General features: G+C 37.3%; 1 protein-coding gene across 2 annotated transcripts in view; it reads left to right on the plus strand.

Annotated features, from left to right (window-relative positions):
- LOC145291998 (uncharacterized) overlaps window positions 1-16231 on the plus strand; it is a 130686-nt gene extending 114455 nt beyond the window's left edge. For both annotated transcript variants that reach the window (XM_080137975.1, XM_080137976.1), the window contains exon 2: window positions 15471-16231. In XM_080137975.1, the coding sequence (XP_079994101.1) occupies window positions 15589-16068 (480 nt within the window). In that variant the 5' untranslated portion in view covers window positions 15471-15588 and the 3' untranslated portion in view covers window positions 16069-16231. The remainder of the gene's footprint in view (window positions 1-15470) is intronic.
- The last annotated feature ends 3328 nt before the right edge of the window (window positions 16232-19559 follow it).

The raw sequence follows: 19559 nt of genomic DNA on the forward strand, positions 1-19559 counted from the left end.
AATTGAGTATATCATCATTGTATCCCTGTTGTGGTTGGGCGAATGGGCTTCTCCCCAAGCATATAGGGTTCTGATGCGGGTGGGGAGCAAAGATGATGAAAAAAAAAAATCATAATATGGCTTATTTCCCACAAAAAAACACCCAACTACCAAAAAAGAACACACTCTGATGTCTCTGACATCAGCAGCTCTGAAGAAGAGCCAAGAAAACCGAGAAATTACCCAACATTTATTATCATGGAATCAATAGAGGAAACACCTTTGAGCTAGTTGTCCCCATTTAGAATTGAAAAAAGTTTAAAAACTTTAAAACCCAAATCTATCAAAAAACAATTTAATGGCAGCCTATTAATTGAGACCTATAATGAAGATCAAACCAAGAAAATACTGAAACTAAAAATATTTGAAAATATTAAAATCAAATGAAAAGTCACAAACTCTCACTTTGTCCTTTGGAGGAGATCAAGACAAACCTACAGGAACAGAATGTGTTAGATGTTCGTAGAGTTCAAATCAAGAAAGACAATGAGAAAATCAATACCAACACATACATACTAACTTTCGATTCCCACACCATACCCAAAGAAGTGAAAGTTGGATATATGAAAATAAATGTAGAAACCTACATCCCAAACCCACTCCAATGCTTCAAGTGCCAGAAGTTTGGACACGATCAAGATCGGTGCATACGGTCACCAGTGTGTGGAAGATGTGGGGAAAGCAGTCTACACATTGACTGCAGAAAGGATTTCAAATGTGCCAACTACCTTGGAAACCATAGCGCTGGCTCTAGATACTATGAAATATGGAAAAAAGAAAAAGAAGTGACCAAACTAAAACATATAAAGAATATATCTTACCCAGAAGCCAGGAAAATGATTGAAACTATAACATACGCAGATACAACTAAAAAAACTACTCCAATCAACAGCCAAAATGGTCATATACATGAAACAAATACAACTGATAACAAACGCGATGTCTTAAGCAAATTAATAAAAGAAATGAAAGAACTACTAGAAATGAGGAAAATGAATAATGCAACAGCTGGAACAAAGACACTACTGAACCAAAAAAAGAAACCATTTCTACAAAAACAACTGAGCAACCATCAAACACATTATAAATCAAAAAAGAATCAAAAATCCCTCCAGAAAAAAAAAAAAAAAAAAACTAAAACAGGAAAAGAGAAATCCCAATCCAAATCCCAAACAAGGACTCCAACTGAAAATAGATTTGAAGGATTGGAGACAATGGAAGTAGAACACAACTCCAAATGACCCACAAAATAATACAATGGAACATCAGAGGGACAAAAGCAAACCTAAATGAACTATTATTATTAATAAGAAACATAAGCCCAGCAATTGTCTGCCTACAGGAGACCTTCCTGAAAGAAAATAATACTATCAACATGAAACACTACACATCTTACAACTACATAAATAAAGATATGGACAGAGCTTCTGGAGGCACATCAATACTCATGAAGAACGAAGTCCCTCAAAGACAAATAAATATAAACACAAACTTGCAAGCAATTGCAGTTTCAGTTTAGAACCATAACACTTTGCTCAATCTACATCCCCCCAAGAGATACAATCAATGAAACTGAATTAACTCAATTAATAAAACAACTCCCTAAACCATTTATTCTGCTGGGAGACCTCAACAGTCACAATGTAATATGGGGAAGTAAAGAGACAAATAAAAAAGGAAAAGAAATAGAAAACATAATAAACAAAAATAATCTCTGCCTCCTTAATAATCAAAACTATACCTATATGTACCCGGCAACAGGTTCTTTCACTGCCATCAACCTTACCCTATGTGACCCATCCATATATTTAGACTATGATTGGAGAGTACACGATGACACCTGTGGGAGTGACCATTTCCCAATCATTCTGGAAAGTCCAAGTACTAGTACTGAACAAAAGCACCCAAATGGAATCTACATAAAGCAGATTGGGAAGACTTCCAGGAATAATGCAAATATCAATTAATAACCGAAAAGAAAGATGAAGATGACCATTTGAACTACTTCATTAAAACGCTCACAAACATAGCAAATAATACCATACCGAAAACAACCAAAACCAACAATCACAACAAACCTTGGTTCACAAAAGAATGCAGAAAAACCATCAGAACTCGATGAGCTGCCCTAAGAAAATTCAAAAAGAACCCAACAAGCGAAAATTTGGATTTCTTCCAAAACAACAGAGCAAAAGCCAAACGAATCATAAAGGAATCCAAAAGAACATGGAGAAATTATGTATCCAAAATTAATGTGAAAACCAAGGCAAAAACGGTTTGGAATATGATGAGAAAATAGAAGGGAAGTGTAGTAGTACACCAATATCTCACATTTCTAAAGACAACAAAATATTCACAGATGAAAAAGACATTTCCAACTGGCAGATAATTTATCGAAAATCTCATCATGTGACAAAAAGAGAAATTCAAAAAGATTAGAGAAAGAGAAGAAAAGAAAATCCGATTTAAATCACAAAATACTGAAAAATACAACCAACCTCTACCTTGTCTGAACTAAAAGAATCTCTAGCTAAATCCCATGACACAGCTACAGGACCCGATGAAATTCCATACGAAATCCTTAAAAAACTTCCAGAAACCTCAATGAAATACTTACTTGAAATTTTCAATATTATATGGTCCAGTGGAAACGTAACTGAGACATGGAAAGAGGCTACAATAATATCAATCCCCAAATCTGAAAACTCAAACATCCAATTCCAATCAAGTAACGCTTCAGATTTATTGAATTTCAGGCCAATAGCCGTAAAAAACTGCATTTGTAAAACCATGGAAAGGATTATAAACAGAAGACTAATTTGGTTCCTCGAAACAGAGAACCTTATCCCGGAATTTCAATCAAGGCAGGAAAAATGAAAACTCAATAGACCATCTAGTCAGACTGGAAATCTTCATTAGAGAGGCCTTTCTAAGAAAGGAACATCTTACACCAGTGTTCTTTGACATGGAAAAAGCTTATGATACTGTATGGAAGTATGGTGTTACAAAAGATCTGAAGGAGCTTGGACTAAAAGGCAGAATGACAATTTTTATTGAAAATTTTCTAAAAAAAACAGACTGTTCAGAGTAAAAGTTGGCACAACCCTCTCAGATTTGAAGGAACAAGAAAATGGAGTACCTCAAGAGAGTATTCTATCAGTAACCCTGTTCAGTATTCGAATAAATAACATTGTAAAAAACCTTAATCCTGGGGTAGACTGCTCCCTATATGTGGATGACTTTTTAATATGTTGCAGATCGAAATATATACCTATAATCGAAAGGAAACTTCAATTGTACCTAAACAAAATAATGAAATAGATGGAAGAAAATGGATTTAAATTCTCGAGGAAAAAAACAAAATGCATGCATTTCTGCAAACTAAAGAATATGCACAATGATCCTGGCTTAACCATGGAAGGAACGCCTATACCAGTTACTGACCAGTACAAATTCTTGAAGATTTTTTTTTGATAGAAATTGACATTCATCCCACACATAAATTATCTGAAAAAAAAAAAAAAAAATGTAACAAAGCCTTCTGAGAGTAGTAGCACATACTGATTTGAGGTGCAGACAGGGAAACACTACTTAAACTTTACAGAGCACTAGTTCGCTCAAAGCTAGACTATGGTTGTTTCATATATGGATCAACTCGAACATCATATATAAAAAGCCTAGACCCTATACACCATACCGGGCTAAGATTGGCTCTATAAGCATACAGAACCTCCCCCGTGAACAGTCTATACTCAGAAGTGCACGAACCCCCTTCCTAGACCTAAGGCGAGAAAAGTTAGCTCTTCAATACTTATTAAACTCAAATCCAGCCCAAACAACCCGGCATACCAATGCACCTTCTATCCAAAATATGAAGAACTCTTCAACATGAGGAGAAAAACTATCAAAACTTTTGGTCTCTGAATGAAGGAAATCATTGAAGAATCCAAAATACCAATCTCCAGCATTCACAACTTCATACTACCTAAAACGTCCCCATGGACCATGAAACAAGCAGAAATAAAACTGAATCTAAACAAAAAGCCTAAATCTACCACAAACCCTATTGAATACCATGACAAACTCCAGCATTTAAAATTACAGACTACACTTTTCTCTACACAGACGGGTCCAAAAGCAACAATCACACTTAATGTGCAACAACTTACCATAATACCACAATGAAGAAAAAACTTAAAAACGAAGCATCTATATTCACTGCAGAGACTATAGCTATCGACCTAGCACTTGACATAATTTCAGAGGAACCTACCAAAAACTTCATCATCCTCGCCGATTCTCTATCAGTCTTACTATCTATACAAAACTAAAAACAAGAGAATCCACTAACAATAAAGTTACTAGAAAAAAATCAATATCCTCTCAACCACGGAAAACATTATTTTTGTCTGGATTCCCAGCCATGAGGGAATCAAAGGCAATGACAGAGCAGATACAACTGCAAAAAAATCTTCACATTTCCCAACTGACAATTATAAGATTCCTCATACTGACCTTAGACCCCAGATAAAAGCACACATACAAAGAAAATGGCAACTACGATGGAATCAACATGAAAGCAGCAAACTATACTCCATAAAACCTAAACTTAAGGAACAATATCAAAACACCAAAAGATCACACCGAGAAGATATAATACTGACTCGACCACGCACAGGACACACCAATATAACCCACTCATATATACTCAATGAAGAATCAGCACCAGAATGCATCCCATGCCAAGAGAGGCTCACAATGGAACACATTCTAATTAAATGTACTGACCTTGCCCCAACCAGAAAACTATACTATGTGAAAAATAATATGGAGGACCTTTTTGAAAAAGTCAACCCAATGAATATTCTATCATACCTAAAAAAAGTAAATCTATATATGAAAATCTAAGAAAACCTAAAGAAATCCATATATACATACTCAACTATAAATACAACATCTGAAATATGCACACAACTAATCGCTTTTGAAAAATTCTTCCGACTTTTAATGGCCAAAAAAAAATTTTTAAAAAGGCTGAAAAAGTCGTTAAACTCATTCAATCCAATCCAAACGGTACAGATAACTTCCATAAATTGGCTAGGTACACGTCAACCATTTCCTTGGGGTGAAGTCACCGGCTCGTGAACTGTTGCCATGCAACAAACAGATCCATATCTAACGTTGTATACAGGCTCTGCTTGATTTCACCCCAGTCTGGTTCATCCCTGAGTTGTAGATAGACTGCATAGGCCCTTCCGGTTAACCTCAGTGGGATGACTATGGCTCATTCTTTAAATTTGTACAGTTTACAGATTTTCTCAGCCTTCTCAACCCATTCAACGGTCCAATGGTAGATCCATCAAACTTGGGTATCAAGTAAAAATCAAATCTGTCCATATTTTATTTCTGTTTTTGAGTCACTGCTTATCATAGGCCGAAATAGCTTATAATTAAATAACTCAAGTATTATTTATTCTGCAATTCAAATCACCAATTTCACAGTTAAATTCAACACTGTTGTCAAAACTTCCGCCTTCCAAATGCAATGATCTTTCCAGCTGGCTTCCACATGTTTGTATAAGTAACACATCTTCTCTCAACTCGCCTCATGCTCGCTTCACGTCTGCTTTTATAGACCAGTCTCATTTGCATAAACATTCACAGTCACGTGATCAGTGGCGTAGCATCAGCTTTTGCTGCCCGGGGCGGTTGTAAAACGTTAATATGAAACAAAAGAAACCAAATATTTTTTCAAAACAAAACGTATAATTAAAATTATAAAAAATGTTAAATTAAATTAATTGGCTACACAAATAAATATAATAATAAATTTAAATGAGAACATTTGGACACCTGAAAATGTTATGAAATGATAAAATCATTTTTATTTAATTTTTTGTTGTTGTTAAAGTCCGAATTTTCGCCAAACACCATGGCTGTATCAAAGAGAGGATAGTTCGATGTAATTTTCTTTTATTTTTTTCATAATGTTATTATTAAGAGGTCGAGCCTCCCGAAGAAAAAAAAACATCTTGTATCAGCGCTTTTTGAAATCCTTTTGTGTAATCATTCGGTTTAAGCACAAAATTTAAAAAATGAAAGTCACACATTTTCGAAAACATTTCTTTTATAAATTTAAAGGAGAATGAAGTGTTCCTGGTTTAGGACAACAAAATTAAAGAAATAAAAAAAAAAAAGAATTTGTCTTTGCAAGCTAACAACCGCTGGGTTTGAGATCACCACTTACACCAACCTTCGTCTGTCTGCCTCTTCCTGACCTAACCTGACAACTCCTTTTATGTCTCCCACGTGATTTCGCATGACTTCCACCAGGGCACACCTTTTAAAACTATGGGCGCAATCTTGATTTCTTTCTCTCTTTCCCCCAACCTCGCCCGACACACACGCAGTAAGAAATCTGTTCGTTTGATCTGTTTTTTCCTTTCTTTTTCTCCTTTCCTTCTGCTAACTTTAAACAACAGAGAATATTTGAAATGTGAATTTATAAATTTAAATGAGAACATTTGAAAACATGAAAAGATTGAGAAATGATAAAATCATTTTTATTTCCTTTTTTATTGTTGTTATTTTCGAATTTTCACAAAAAAAAACAAAAAAACATGGCTGTATCAAAGAGAGGATAGTCCGATGTAGTTTTCTTTTCTTTTTCTTCATAATGTTATTATTGAGAGGTCGAGCCTCCTGAAGAAAAAAAAACGGTTTGTATCCATGCTTTTTGAAATCCGTGTGTGTAATTGCTCGGTTTAAGCACAAAATTTAAGAAATTTCTTGTTGTTTCAATCCTTTTAAAAATAGTTTTAAAATATTTTAAAATAAATATATTTATGAATTGAAAATAAGGCTATAAATTTATTTTTTGTGAGAGAACTATTGCAAGGCATCAAGTCGGTTGAAAATTTACAAACATACTTTTTGCGCTTTTTTTTTTCAGCAGAGTTATCAATAACTATCAAAATTCACTCTATCAACAAGTTCCCTCTCTTTAGAGAGGATTGCCAAGTCTGTAAGCCTTGTCTGGCTCATTTTTTGATTGAAGGTAGTTTTTCATGAGTTTCAGTTTCGAGAAAGAGCGCTCACAGCTGGCAATGCTAATAGCTCGGGTAAGGAAAATGCACAGCAAGATCACAATATTAGGGACGGAATCCCCAAGGTGGTATCTCTGTATAAAGTTCAAGAGGTCCATTGATTTTGTCTTTTCCTGAAGCTTTCTGTAATCTCTTCCTTTCAGCAAAGAATTTTATCTATATCTTCGTCAACTTCACCAGGCTGACAATCACAATTATCATCAAACAGATTTGACGGTGTAAGAAAAGTGTACTTACTTGCAAGATTGTGAACTTGTTGAAATCTGCAAGATATTTCTTTAGTCAACCTGTCTATCACAGACAGTATTTCCCGTTTCAACTCAGTATCAAACCCCAGTGCTGCATCAGTTCACCACCAATTCATTTCTTTATGCAGATACGATGCCCCATTTCAGAGCAGAGTTTGTTTTTTTTGACTCGTCTATTGCAGTATCCACCATCTTTTCTCTATTCTGAAAAAGGCAATCACTCAACTCTGTCAGCCTGATAGAACTTTGTTGCAGATCCAGCCCCTTTTCTTGAAGATACTTCTGGGCACCATTGATTTCTGGGAGAATATTTTTCCAAATGCTCAGAAATAAAAAAAATGGAAACGACAATACCGAGTTGAGAATTAAAGATGCATCTGATCTTGTGGTTGAATTTTCTCCTTCTGTGAGCTGTTCCAGGGCAATGACGACTTCCAAAAATGTTTTACTACATCATTTACAGCATCTGCTCGACTACTCCATCTAGTTTCCATAGTCTGCTTGATCTTTAGACTGGTCAACGGAATCAAAACGTCCCAGCGATCTATAGATGCAGAAAAGAACGAGAATAACCGGTCCAGTATGCCAAAAAAATGTAACAAAGTGAATCGCTACAGAAGCGGCATCTACACAAGCCAGATTTAATGAATGGTTAGTGCATGGCACAAATAGAGTTTTTGAGTTGATTTCGGAGATTTGTTTCTGTACACCCGATCGGTGGCATGCCATAATGGCAGCATTGTCAAATGCCTGGTCAATACAGTCATCAATCTGAATCCCATCTCCAGTTCTTTCAAAATCAGTTTAGAAATGTCCTCTGTGCTTTTACCTTTTGTCTCTATGGAACAGAGAAACGACTCCTCCACTGTCACTTTATTTTCGTCAATTTTTACGTAGCACAACACCTCACTCATCTGGTCCTTGTGAGATACATCAGGAGTGCTATAAAAAATTATGCAAAAATATTTGCTTTCTTTGATCTGATCAATGATTTTCTTTCTCACCTGCTTTTCCAAAATCTCTAGATCCTTCCAGTTGAGAAACGCTTGAGCAATATTAATTGGATGTAAAATGATTTTTCATTTCAGAGACATTGTAACATTTTAGAACACTAACCAAAAATTATTATTTTTCTCATGGTAATAAATTCTGTAAGTCTCCCGAATGGGGTTATGAAAGTCGTAAGCAACCGACTCTATTTTGCCAATGGAATTAAATCAAAATACTATTAAAAACCACCGAATTTATGTCAAGTTATGTCACGGTAACATATATTGAGCGAATTTCTAACAGTATATTGTCTAGTTTATTATTTATTACACCTTTTTCCAAACTTACCGTGTTAAAGAGAGAATCGGCCGCCATCTTGAATTTTCCAATACATCGGTAAACACTGTATGCTTTTCGAGCTGAATAAACATGTTAAATTGAATAAAAACACGAAAATTATATCCAGTTTGGTAGAAAAGTAACTTATCTTGCCTTTGATAACATTTATTTGTTATATATTTGTTTTTTGACAACTTTTTCGAATCTATGTGTACAGTAATACAAACCCAAAAAAGTAAGTGTAGTATCTGTTCTTCAGATGCTGCACTTCAATTTCTTGTTCTCTGTCAGTGGAGGAGGAATCCTTCACGACTGAGACAATTTTTTATTTTTGTTCCTTTTCTCCACATTAAAAAACGACCCTGGTATCTAACTCTGTCCCGTAGGGAGACATTGTAAATAGGAACTCTTTATTATTACACAAAAACTGTCAAATGTGAACAAATAATTTTTTTTAATTTTGTAAAACTTGAATAATTTTAATTTATTTTCAACTTTTGTTTTTCAGAAAACCTGAAAAAAACCGTATAAACTGACAATGTTTGTGACCCAAAATTAAATATATTTTATTTCTGCATCCCAGTTTATTTTAATATGTAAAACTAAAATGTCCCCCACCCCCCACAAGTCTAATAAGATCGCATATGAGAATTTTTTTGTATATTATTTTATTTCAGTTTATATATAGTTTAACTTTTTTTTAAATAAGTCTGTAAAAACTTAACGAAATTGATCAATTATTTGATTTTTGAGAGAATTTAAAAAATCGCAGTGTTTTCATTGTTCATATCAAAATATGGTTCCATTTATCTGTTTTTAACTTTTTGGGGATTTTTTGTAAAATTCACCGGTTTTACAAAGAGTAGAAAAAAATATGAGATTTTTTTAGAATCTTTCTTCTTGAGAATACTGCAAAACTTACAATGAATTAATTCTACTTTACAAGTTTTACTGTTATTATTTGTTATGGGGGTCGAAAATTCCGCCTTTATTATTGTCATTGGTACGGGCTTAGGTTCTTCCAAGTCCCAAAACTACCGACCAGCTTTAATAATTACTAAATGTACAACAAGTATAAACGACAAGAATTTATTAACAAACATGAAAACATGACAACACTGCAATTCAGAACATTAAGGTAAAAAGATTACTCACTTCAATAGTGGGGTTTACGGGAGGAGTGAGGACTGTATTCTAGAGTTGTACTCTGCCTGTCCAACATTGTCTTTTAGGAGAAGAACTTTTTGCGTCCGTGCCTCATGTGTACGGACTCTCCTCTTCTTTTTTCAAGGGACCTCACTCCTTACCCTACACCGGTAATCCGGTGCTCTTATTTATTCCCCTACAGTACTCCCCCCCAAAATACAGAGTACCTGAAATAAATGGGCAACATTTTTAATTTTATTTAAACCGTCACAAAATTTTTTAAATGTGCTGGCCATCTGACATGTCTACCTGACCGTGTCTTTTTCTTTTCTACTTTCTGAAGCGTCATATCTACCGGCATGGCGTTTGGGGGTGATACTTTCAGATATGTCTCTTCCAGTGCTGCGGGTTTTAACCTGTCTACCGAAATGTTTTGTTCCTCATTCTTGATAAGCACCTTGAAAAACTTATTTTGTCTCTCTACAACCTTAAAGGGGCCACGATATGGCGGTTGCAGGGAATGCCTCCTTTCTGTATCATGGATAAAGACGTGCGTGCAAGTCTCTAAACCCTTAGGTACATATGGGACCATGTTCCTATTCGAGCCTGAGGGAGAATATGCCATCTTGGCCATTTTTGTTGTTAGCCGGTCGACAAACGCTGCCATGTCCATAAGTTTTTTTGGTGCTTCAAAAAAATATTGTGCTGGCAACCGCAATGTGGTTCCATATAGAGCCTCCGCTGCTGAGCACTCCATATCTCTTTTCACCGTTGTCCGCAGTCCCAACAATATTAGTGGCAAATGTTCTAACCACCTTGTATTGTCCGTAAGCTGTGCCCGTAAGGAGGCTTTCAGACTGCGATGTAGTCGCTCGACCATGCCGTTTGCCTGGGGGTGATAAGCCGTGGTGTGTATACTCTTGGTGCCCAAAAGTTTTGCAAGTTTATGAAAAAGGTCTGACTCAAACTGTCGACCTCTGTCTGATGTAACATTTTGTGGTACACCGAATCTGGCCACCCAGCCACCAAGGAATGTCCTGGCAGTTGTGTATGCCGTCATGTCTGGCATCGGTAGAGCTTCAAACCATCGTGAGAATCTGTCGATACATGTCAGCAGATAGCACTGACCTTCACATGTCGGAAATGGTCCGGTGATGTCGATATGAATGTGCTGAAATCTCTCATCTGGAACTGGAAACGTGCCTAGAGGAGCCCGCGTGTGACGACCGACCTTGGCTTTTTGACACTCCACACACGTTTTCGCCCACGCTCTTGTATCAGCTTTTATTCGCGGCCAGACATATCGGTCTGTTAGTAGCCTTACAGAGGCATTGGCCCCTGGATGCGATAGACCGTGTACTGCTTTAAATATGTCTTTGCGTAGCGATGCTGGAACGTATGGTCGCAGTTTGTTTGTGCTTGTGTCACACACAACTTTTGTGTGGCTGGTAGGGTTGGTAATTGTCACTAGGTTCAATGAAGTTGGATTATTCTGCAGGAGATTTTGTAAATGTTCATCCTTCTGTTGTTCTTTAGACAAGGTGTCGACGTCAATTGTCGGCTGCAACAGGAAGGAATTAATTCCCCGCGATAAGGTGTCTGCTGGGATGTTGTCTGCTCCCTTGATGTGCCGAGTATCTGATGTCAATTGAAGGATATAATCCATCTGGCGAATCTCTCTGGGAGAATATTTGTCCGAGGAAGACTGTAAAGCACCTAACAGGGGTTTGTGGTCCGTGAGGATATGGAACTGCTGACCTTCCAAGAGCTGCCGGAAATGGCATATCGCGGAGAATGCAGCTAACAGCTCTCTGGAAAATGTACTATAGCGTTTCTCAGTCTCTGTTAATTTTTTTGAGAAAAAGGAAATGGGTTTCCAGTCCGCATCACATTTTTGTTGTAGGACCGCTCCAATTCCAATTGCGGATGCATCCACTGCTAGGCACAGCTCCTGGTTGGGTTGGATGTGAGACAATTTTGCAGTCTCCTACAACATAGCCTTGATCTTGTTGAATGCTTCTATCGCGTGCTCTGAAAATACAATGTCACACTTCCTCACATTTGTCAACAAACTTGTCAATGGTAAAAGTACTTGTGCACAGTGAGGTAAGAACCTATGATAAAAGTTTATCAGCCCCAAGAATTGACGCAGCTGCCTCATTGTGGCAGGGATAGGGAAATTTTGAATGGACTTGACCATCTCTGGTGATGGGGATATTTCCCCCTCTGAAATATGGTGTCCTAAAAAAATTACTTCGGATTGACCAAAAGTACATTTTAATGGGTTTAGGACTATCCCATATTGCTTCAAACGTTCGAAGACCTGTCACACATGACCGATGTGTTCCTTTCTAGTTTGGCTAGCAATAAGTACATCGTCAATATATGCACAGACGAATGGCAAATCTGACAACACCTGGTCTATGAACCGTTGGAATGTTTGTGCTGCATTCCGCAACCCAAAAGGAACTCGCATGAACTCGAACATCCTGAATGGGGTGATGATAGCCATTTTAGGAATGTGTTCGGGCTCCACCGGTATTTGGTGATATGCTCGAATTAAATCCAATTTTGTAAAAAAAACGGTTATTTTGAGCCACTGCTGTCACGTCCTGGACATGTGGTACTGGGTATCTATCTGGTTTAGTGACTGCATTCAGTGCTCTGTAGTCCCCACATACCCGCCATGTGTTAACACCTTTGTTGACAAGATGAAGAGGTGAAGCCCATTCGCTCTTTGAAGGGCGAACTATGCCTAACTTCATCATTTGCTGAAATTCAGCCTTGGCCACTGTTACCTTTTCTGGTGCTAAGCGCCTAGCTTTGCTATGAACGGGCAGACCCTTTGTTTCGATATAGTGTGTGGTGGAGTGTGGCAAAACGTCCCTATGGAAAGAAGGCACTGAAATTGAAGGGTATTCCTTCAAGAGACTCAGAAAATCGTTATCCTGGTTTGCATGTGCCACTGCTGGACACAATGGAGTACCAGTCCTAACTACCCCACACGCTGTGAGATGCGTTTCTGGATCTTTCAGACACTGGCCTGTTATATCCACCACCAAACCGAACGCCTGTAAAAAATCGGTACCTAAAATAGCACTGTCTACATCCGCCACTATAAAAATGTGGGTAAATGTTCTATGCAGGCCTAAATTAAGGTCCATACACTTCTCCTCATATGTGTGTATTAACGAGCCATTCACAGCTCGTAGTGTGCATTTACAGGGAGGGGATTTCTTGTCGGCTGCAGTCGCAGGAATGAGAGACACCTGTGCCCCGCTGTCCACCAAAAAGGACGTACCTGAGTTTTTGTCCACCACATACAATAGGCGGCCTGAACGAGATGCACCGACAGTTGATGCCGCATTCTTCTGTCGGTTTAAGCTTTTCCCGAACTCTTGTAACTACACGGTGGGATACAGGAATTTGCCTTCTCCCCAAATCTCTTGTGCTTCCAGCAAATGGTCCTATCCTGCCTCCGTTCTCTGGAGTGGCTGAGCGCACCCCCCTGCCTTTGCTTATTCTCGAGGGTAAGTCTCGCGATGTCCTCCGCCATTTTGTTCATACGAGCTTCCAATCTGGTCTGTCCCTCCATTAGTTTGGAGAGTAGCTCGTCTTTCTCCGATGTCTGAACGCCAGCCACCGTTGACGACCGTGTCGACATTATATCGGCAATATGGTCGGCTATCTCAGCCACTCGTTCCACTGGCATAGATTCATCTTGTGCAGCTATTACCACCTTATATTCGGTTGGTATGCGCTGTAGGAAGATGCGTTTGACAATATTATTGTCCATTGTCCCTTCAGCCAACTTCTGCAGGCGCTTTAGAAACTGTGACGGCGTGCTATCCCCCATCGTTTCCTGTTCTAATAATTGTGAGATTCGCCTGTGTGCTGAAACTGACACAGCAGTTGTCACTCTTTCTCGTAGGGTGTCATATGGTTTCTCCGAGGGAGGAGATATAATTAGGTCTCTCACCTCGACGATAACATCCTGAGGTAATATAGTCGCCACATGGCAAAACTTTTCAGCCTGTCCTGATATCGTTTTCTGCCGAGAATATAAATCTAGCTGTGCGAAAAACAAAGCAGGGTCATTCCGTACATCCGTTGGAATCAGACTGAATGTGGGCGACACCATTTCACATTTATTTATGATTTTTATTATTATTATTATTATTTATTTTTATCTTATTTATTTATAGCGACAGTTAGCTAGATGACACCGCATAGTAGTAATAGTAGGGACAGAGCAAGAGGAAGACGAAGAGTGACGTAGTGTTCACATCAGCCAATCACGAGACTGGCGCCGCGTGCAAATTGAAGAAGACGCGGTCGGCCATATTTGTTGTGCGAGAAAAATGTGAATATCCCGATGAAAGCGTAACGATACTTGTATAAAATAAATCTCGGCACAAAAACGTAACTAGTCATTATTTTTTTATTTTTTATTTTTAACTTACGTACGTAAATGTTTTGTTTATTTATTTTTAACTACTCTGACGCCGGGATTCATGTTATGGATTATTTTTATTTAAAAATAAATTTTAATTTTACGCATTTTCCTTTTGTTATTAAAACATAAAAAAAACGTTGCTTTGCGTATTTTATGTTGCTAGTTAGGGTCACCACTGTTGGTACGGGTTTAGGTTCTTCCAAGTCCCAAAACTACCGACCAGCTTTAATAATTACTAAACGTACAACAAGTATAAACGACAAGAATTTATTAACAAACATGAAAACATGACAACACTGCAATTCAGAACATTAAGGTAAAAAGATTACTCACTTCAATAGTGGGGTTTACGGGAGGAGTGAGGACTGTATTCTAGAGTTGTACTCTGCCTGTCCAACATTGTCTTTTAGGAGAAGAACTTTTTGCGTCCGTGCCTCATGTGTACGGACTCTCCTCTTCTTTTTTCAAGGGACCTCACTCCTTACCCTACACCGGTAATCCGGTGCTCTTATTTATTCCCCTACACCTAACATATAAATATACGTATATGGATATGTAGCAGATGTATTGTCGTTTCCTACATATTAAACTCAATATTTTTTGTATATACACAAAATATCATACAGGGTGAATTAGAAATGGTACTCACACAGTCTTTTTTTTCTTCTTTCCTTTCACATTTGATCAACTACCCCCCCCCCCCTCATTCTGGCTGCTCTTAATCATCCATGATTTCTATCACCATCTTCTACTCATGTTCTTACACACCATGTCTTTCTTTCTCTTTCAGTTTCTCTGAACTTAACACAGTGCCTTCTATTTTTCCACCAAATCTTTAATGTAGAAAAAGTCATTTTCTTTCAATTATTTTTTTTACCAAAGATTTAAGTTGGTTACATGTTTTTTTGTTTTTTTTTTATGTTATTATTTTAACTAGTTTGTTTATATGCTTATCCCATTATTCAATGTGTGTGTGTGTGTGTGTATATATATATATATATATATATATATATATATATATATACACACACACACGTGCGTACACACACACACACACACCGGGTGAAATGATAAAATTGTTGTCCTAGAAAAGACATGATTATATTTCCATCTGATAAAAACTTCTTTTTTTTTTTTTTTTTGCAGACTACCTACTAGTCGGCCAGTTGTATACAAATTCCAAGAGCAATAGGAGCCTTCTATCGCGGCTGAAAATGATACAATGTTCAATGAGTGAGATCGGAGTTTCGCCACTCTACAACTCATGCTTTCTACCAATCCAAGTTATGACAATCGTACCATGGCCAGCACCCTCAAAATGCATGGCTGGATTATCATGGATAACAGTGATGTGCCCAGGGTGGTGAAAGCAAAGTTTACAGCTATGATTATGGTCTTTCGTGTGGTTTCAAGTGAGGGCTACCTCATGCAACCTCACACCTTTGAAGTCGGCTTGAAAGCCAACACCAAAGTGTACCTGAATGTGCTGAAGAGTGCGGTGATCCCCTGGTGCAATCAGGTGGCCACTGGCAGACCCTGGATGTGGCAGCAGGACTCAGCACCAGTCCAGAGACCCAGTCTTGACTTCAGGAGTGCTACGACTTTGTATCCTTTACTCATTGCCCCAACTCCTCTCTCTCCTGACCTGAACCTGCTGGACTATTTTGTTTGGTCATATGTTGAGAACATCACCAACATGACCTCCCACAACACCAAAACCAGCCTGATCACCACAATCCGCTGAGCTCTCGCCAGCACTTATAGAAAAGGCATGCTCCCAGTTCCGGACCCATATCAAGGCAGAGACTGAGGCTGGAGGCGGTGACATTGAATAGATGTCAGCTCTACTGCATATAATACATATAGTTACCAGAATTGATTTTTTTCAATAAAAGTTTTAAAATAAAGCTGTTGTGTTTTCTTCAGGGTGACACTTATAGTTCCACACACACATATATATATATATATATAATAAAATAAAAATGTATATATGTATAAATATTTTTAACCTATATATATTTAATTTTAAATAAATATGAAGGTAAATATACAAACTACTAATCATAGTGGGGGTGATAAGTAGTTAAATGGATTAATCCTAATCATATGAATACAAGACTGGTAAATTAAAAAATACATTTTTGAGTTTTAAATTTACCGATGGCTGTTTAATTAGCCAAGGTGGAGATTTTGGTTTGAGAGAAACCTGGATTTCTGTGGTATCTATTTGGGCTTCTGTAAGGTCTTTTATACATAGGCTGTATGGTTTAATAATATTTTCTCTCCTATTTTTTTTTTTTTTTTTTTTTTTACATAGGCATCACCACATTATCAAGGCCAAGAGGCCACTCAAGGATAAAGAGTGTACAGTAGAAATTGGACAATATAGTAATCATTAGTAATGAAAATTTGGTAAATTTGATAACTTATATGGAACGGCTCATCAAGAACTTATTTACGTTAGACTTGAACACAACCATATTGTAGTCAGCCGGAAAGCAGGAAAACGGAAGACAATTCCACAGGCGTGCAGTTCTAAGAAAGAAGCTTTGTTCATGGAATCTACGTTTAGGTTTAGGCACAGATAAAGAGTGGGGGGAATTATTGATAGTGTTTACAGCTAGACGAGTGTTTCTTGTGAAAGTTTGGCGAAGGGGGACCATAGATTGAAGCTCAGTCGAACACTTTCCATGAAAATAACGATACATCAGAGACAAACATTGAAGAAGTTTGTGTGTTGTGGGTGGAAAACAATTGTTTGCAGGGTTTGATGGACATGAGAGTTTTAAGCAGTATTGAAGGGCTAGTTTTTTCTGTCTAAGTGTCAGTGGAGGTTCGTTAGACTCGGTGTATAGGCTTTCCACTGGTGAAGTGGTGAAGGCTCCGAGAGCCAGTCTTAAGCCTTGGTGGTGTATTGTGTTTAGTTCTTTTATATATGATTCTCTGGTTGGCCCATATATGAAGCATCCATAATCCAGCTTGGATCTTATTAAGGAACGGTATAGTTTAAGTAGTGTGGTTTTGTCAGCACCCCAGTCAGTGTGGGCTAGGACTTTAATCAGTTTAATGGCCTTGTGACATTTTGTTTTTAGATTTTTTATGTGAGGTATGAAGGTCAGTTTCCTGTTGTATATTAAGCCCAGGTACTTGTGTTGTTCAACGACAGGGATGATATTGTTATCCAGTTTTAGGATGGGATCATGGTGAGTTCTTTGGAGTTTACAGAAATGGATGCATTTTGTTTTTTCTTTTGAGAATTTAAAACCATTTTCTGTGGCCCATTCGTTTATTTTATTTAGACAAAGTTGTAGTTTTCGTTCAGCTGTGGTTATGTATTTTGATCGTTAGCAGATGAGTAAGTCGTCCACGTATAGGGCACAGTTAGTACCAGGGTTTATGTTTTCAATGATTTTATTTATTTTTATGTTGAAAAGGGTGATGGATAAGATGCTACCCTGAGGTACCCCCATTTCTTGTTCTTTTTGGGCTGAGAGTGTGTTGCCTAGTCTTACTTGGAAGTGTCTATTATTTAAGAAATTGCAAATGAATTCTGGCATTCTGCCCCTAAATCCAAGTTCATATAGTTTTTTTTTTAATGCCATATTTCCAAGTAGTGTCATATGCTTTTTCTAGGTCGAAAAAGATTGTTATTAGGTGTTCTTTTCTGGCAAAAAGCTTCTCTGATGAATGTTTCTAATCTGATTAGGTGGTCGATGGAGCTTCTATTTTTTCTGAAGCCTGATTGATATTCTGTTATCAGGTTTTTGCTTTCAAGATACCATGTTAGTCTTTCATTGACCATCCTTTTGAAGGTCTTGCATACGCAGCTGGTGAGGGCAATGGGTCGGTAATTTGTTGGATCTGAATGGTCTCTTTTTGGTTTAGGTATTGGGATTACCATGGCTTCTTTCCAGTTTTTGGGGATATTATTGTTCATCCATATGTCATTGTATATTTGTAGAAGGTAGTTGAGATATGGTTCTGGTAGGTTTTTTAGAAATTGATAGTGAATTTCGTCAGGGCCTACTGTTGTATCATGAGATTTTTGGATTGCCTCTTTTAGTTCTGTTTTGTTGAATGGTTGGTTGTAATGTTCTCCGTTTTTTGATTTGAAGTTAATTCTTTTCTTTTCTTTATTCTGTTTTAGGGTTTGGAATTTCTTTGATTGGTTTTTTGATGAGGAGTTTATGGAGAATTGTTCAGCTAGTTTGTTTGCAATATTTTCTTTGTTAGTAATTTTTATGTTATTGCAAGTAAGGTGTTTGATTGGATCTTTATTGTTTTTCCCAGATATTTTCCTTACCATCTCCCATACTTTTTTGATTTTGGTGTTCTCATTTATTTTTGATACAAAGTTTTTCCAGGCGTTCCTTTTTGCTTCTTTGATTTTTCTTGCTTTTGCTTTGCTGTTTTTAAATTGATCTAGGTGTTCCTTAGTTGGATTCTTTTTAAATTTTCTTAGTTTGGCACGTTGCATTCTCACTGCTTCCTGGCATTCTTTGTTATACCATGGTTTGTTGACATTTGTAGGAGGAGAACTTTTTGGTATGTTTTCTTTTGCAATGGAAAGGAGTGTATTGTTGAAATATATTATGTGATCCTCAGTCTGGGTGTTTGCTTCTGGTATCAGTCTAGATTTGCAGGAGTTTTGGAATTTTTCCCAGTTTGCCTTTTTTAAATTCCAACGGGAGGGTTTGTCGTCTGGTTCTGGGTTTTTGTTTTCCAATTGGGTAGTGGTCGCTTCTACGTGTATCATCATATGTTTTCCAGTTGTAGTCCGTAAATAGAGTTGGGTTGCAAATTGCTAAATCAATAGCTGTGCCTGTTGCTGGGTGTAGATATGTATTTTCTTTGGTGTTGAGTAGACATAATTGATTTTGGTTAAGTAGCGTTTCGATTAATTTACCACGTTTGTCATTTCTTGTACTACCCCATAGTTCGTTGTGGCCGTTTAGGTCCCCTATTAGTATGAATGGTTTTGGTAGTTGTTGGATTAGGGCATTTAGTTCAGTTTCTTTTATTCTTTTACTTGGTGGGATGTATAGTGAACAGAATGTTATTGTTTTATGGAATGTTGTGGTTATTGCAACAGCTTGCATGTTTGTTTTTAGGTTTATTTCACTGTGTGGGATGTTTTTGTTTATAAGTAGTGATCATCCTCCTGTAACTATGTTTGAATTCTTGTTTATGTAGTTATATGAGCAGTAGTGTTTTATATTAATTGTATTATCTTCT

Source organism: Euprymna scolopes, chromosome 13, assembly GCF_053919585.1.
Source record: "Euprymna scolopes isolate OS-2025 chromosome 13, ASM5391958v1, whole genome shotgun sequence".
NCBI lineage: Eukaryota > Metazoa > Mollusca > Cephalopoda > Sepiida > Sepiolidae > Euprymna > Euprymna scolopes.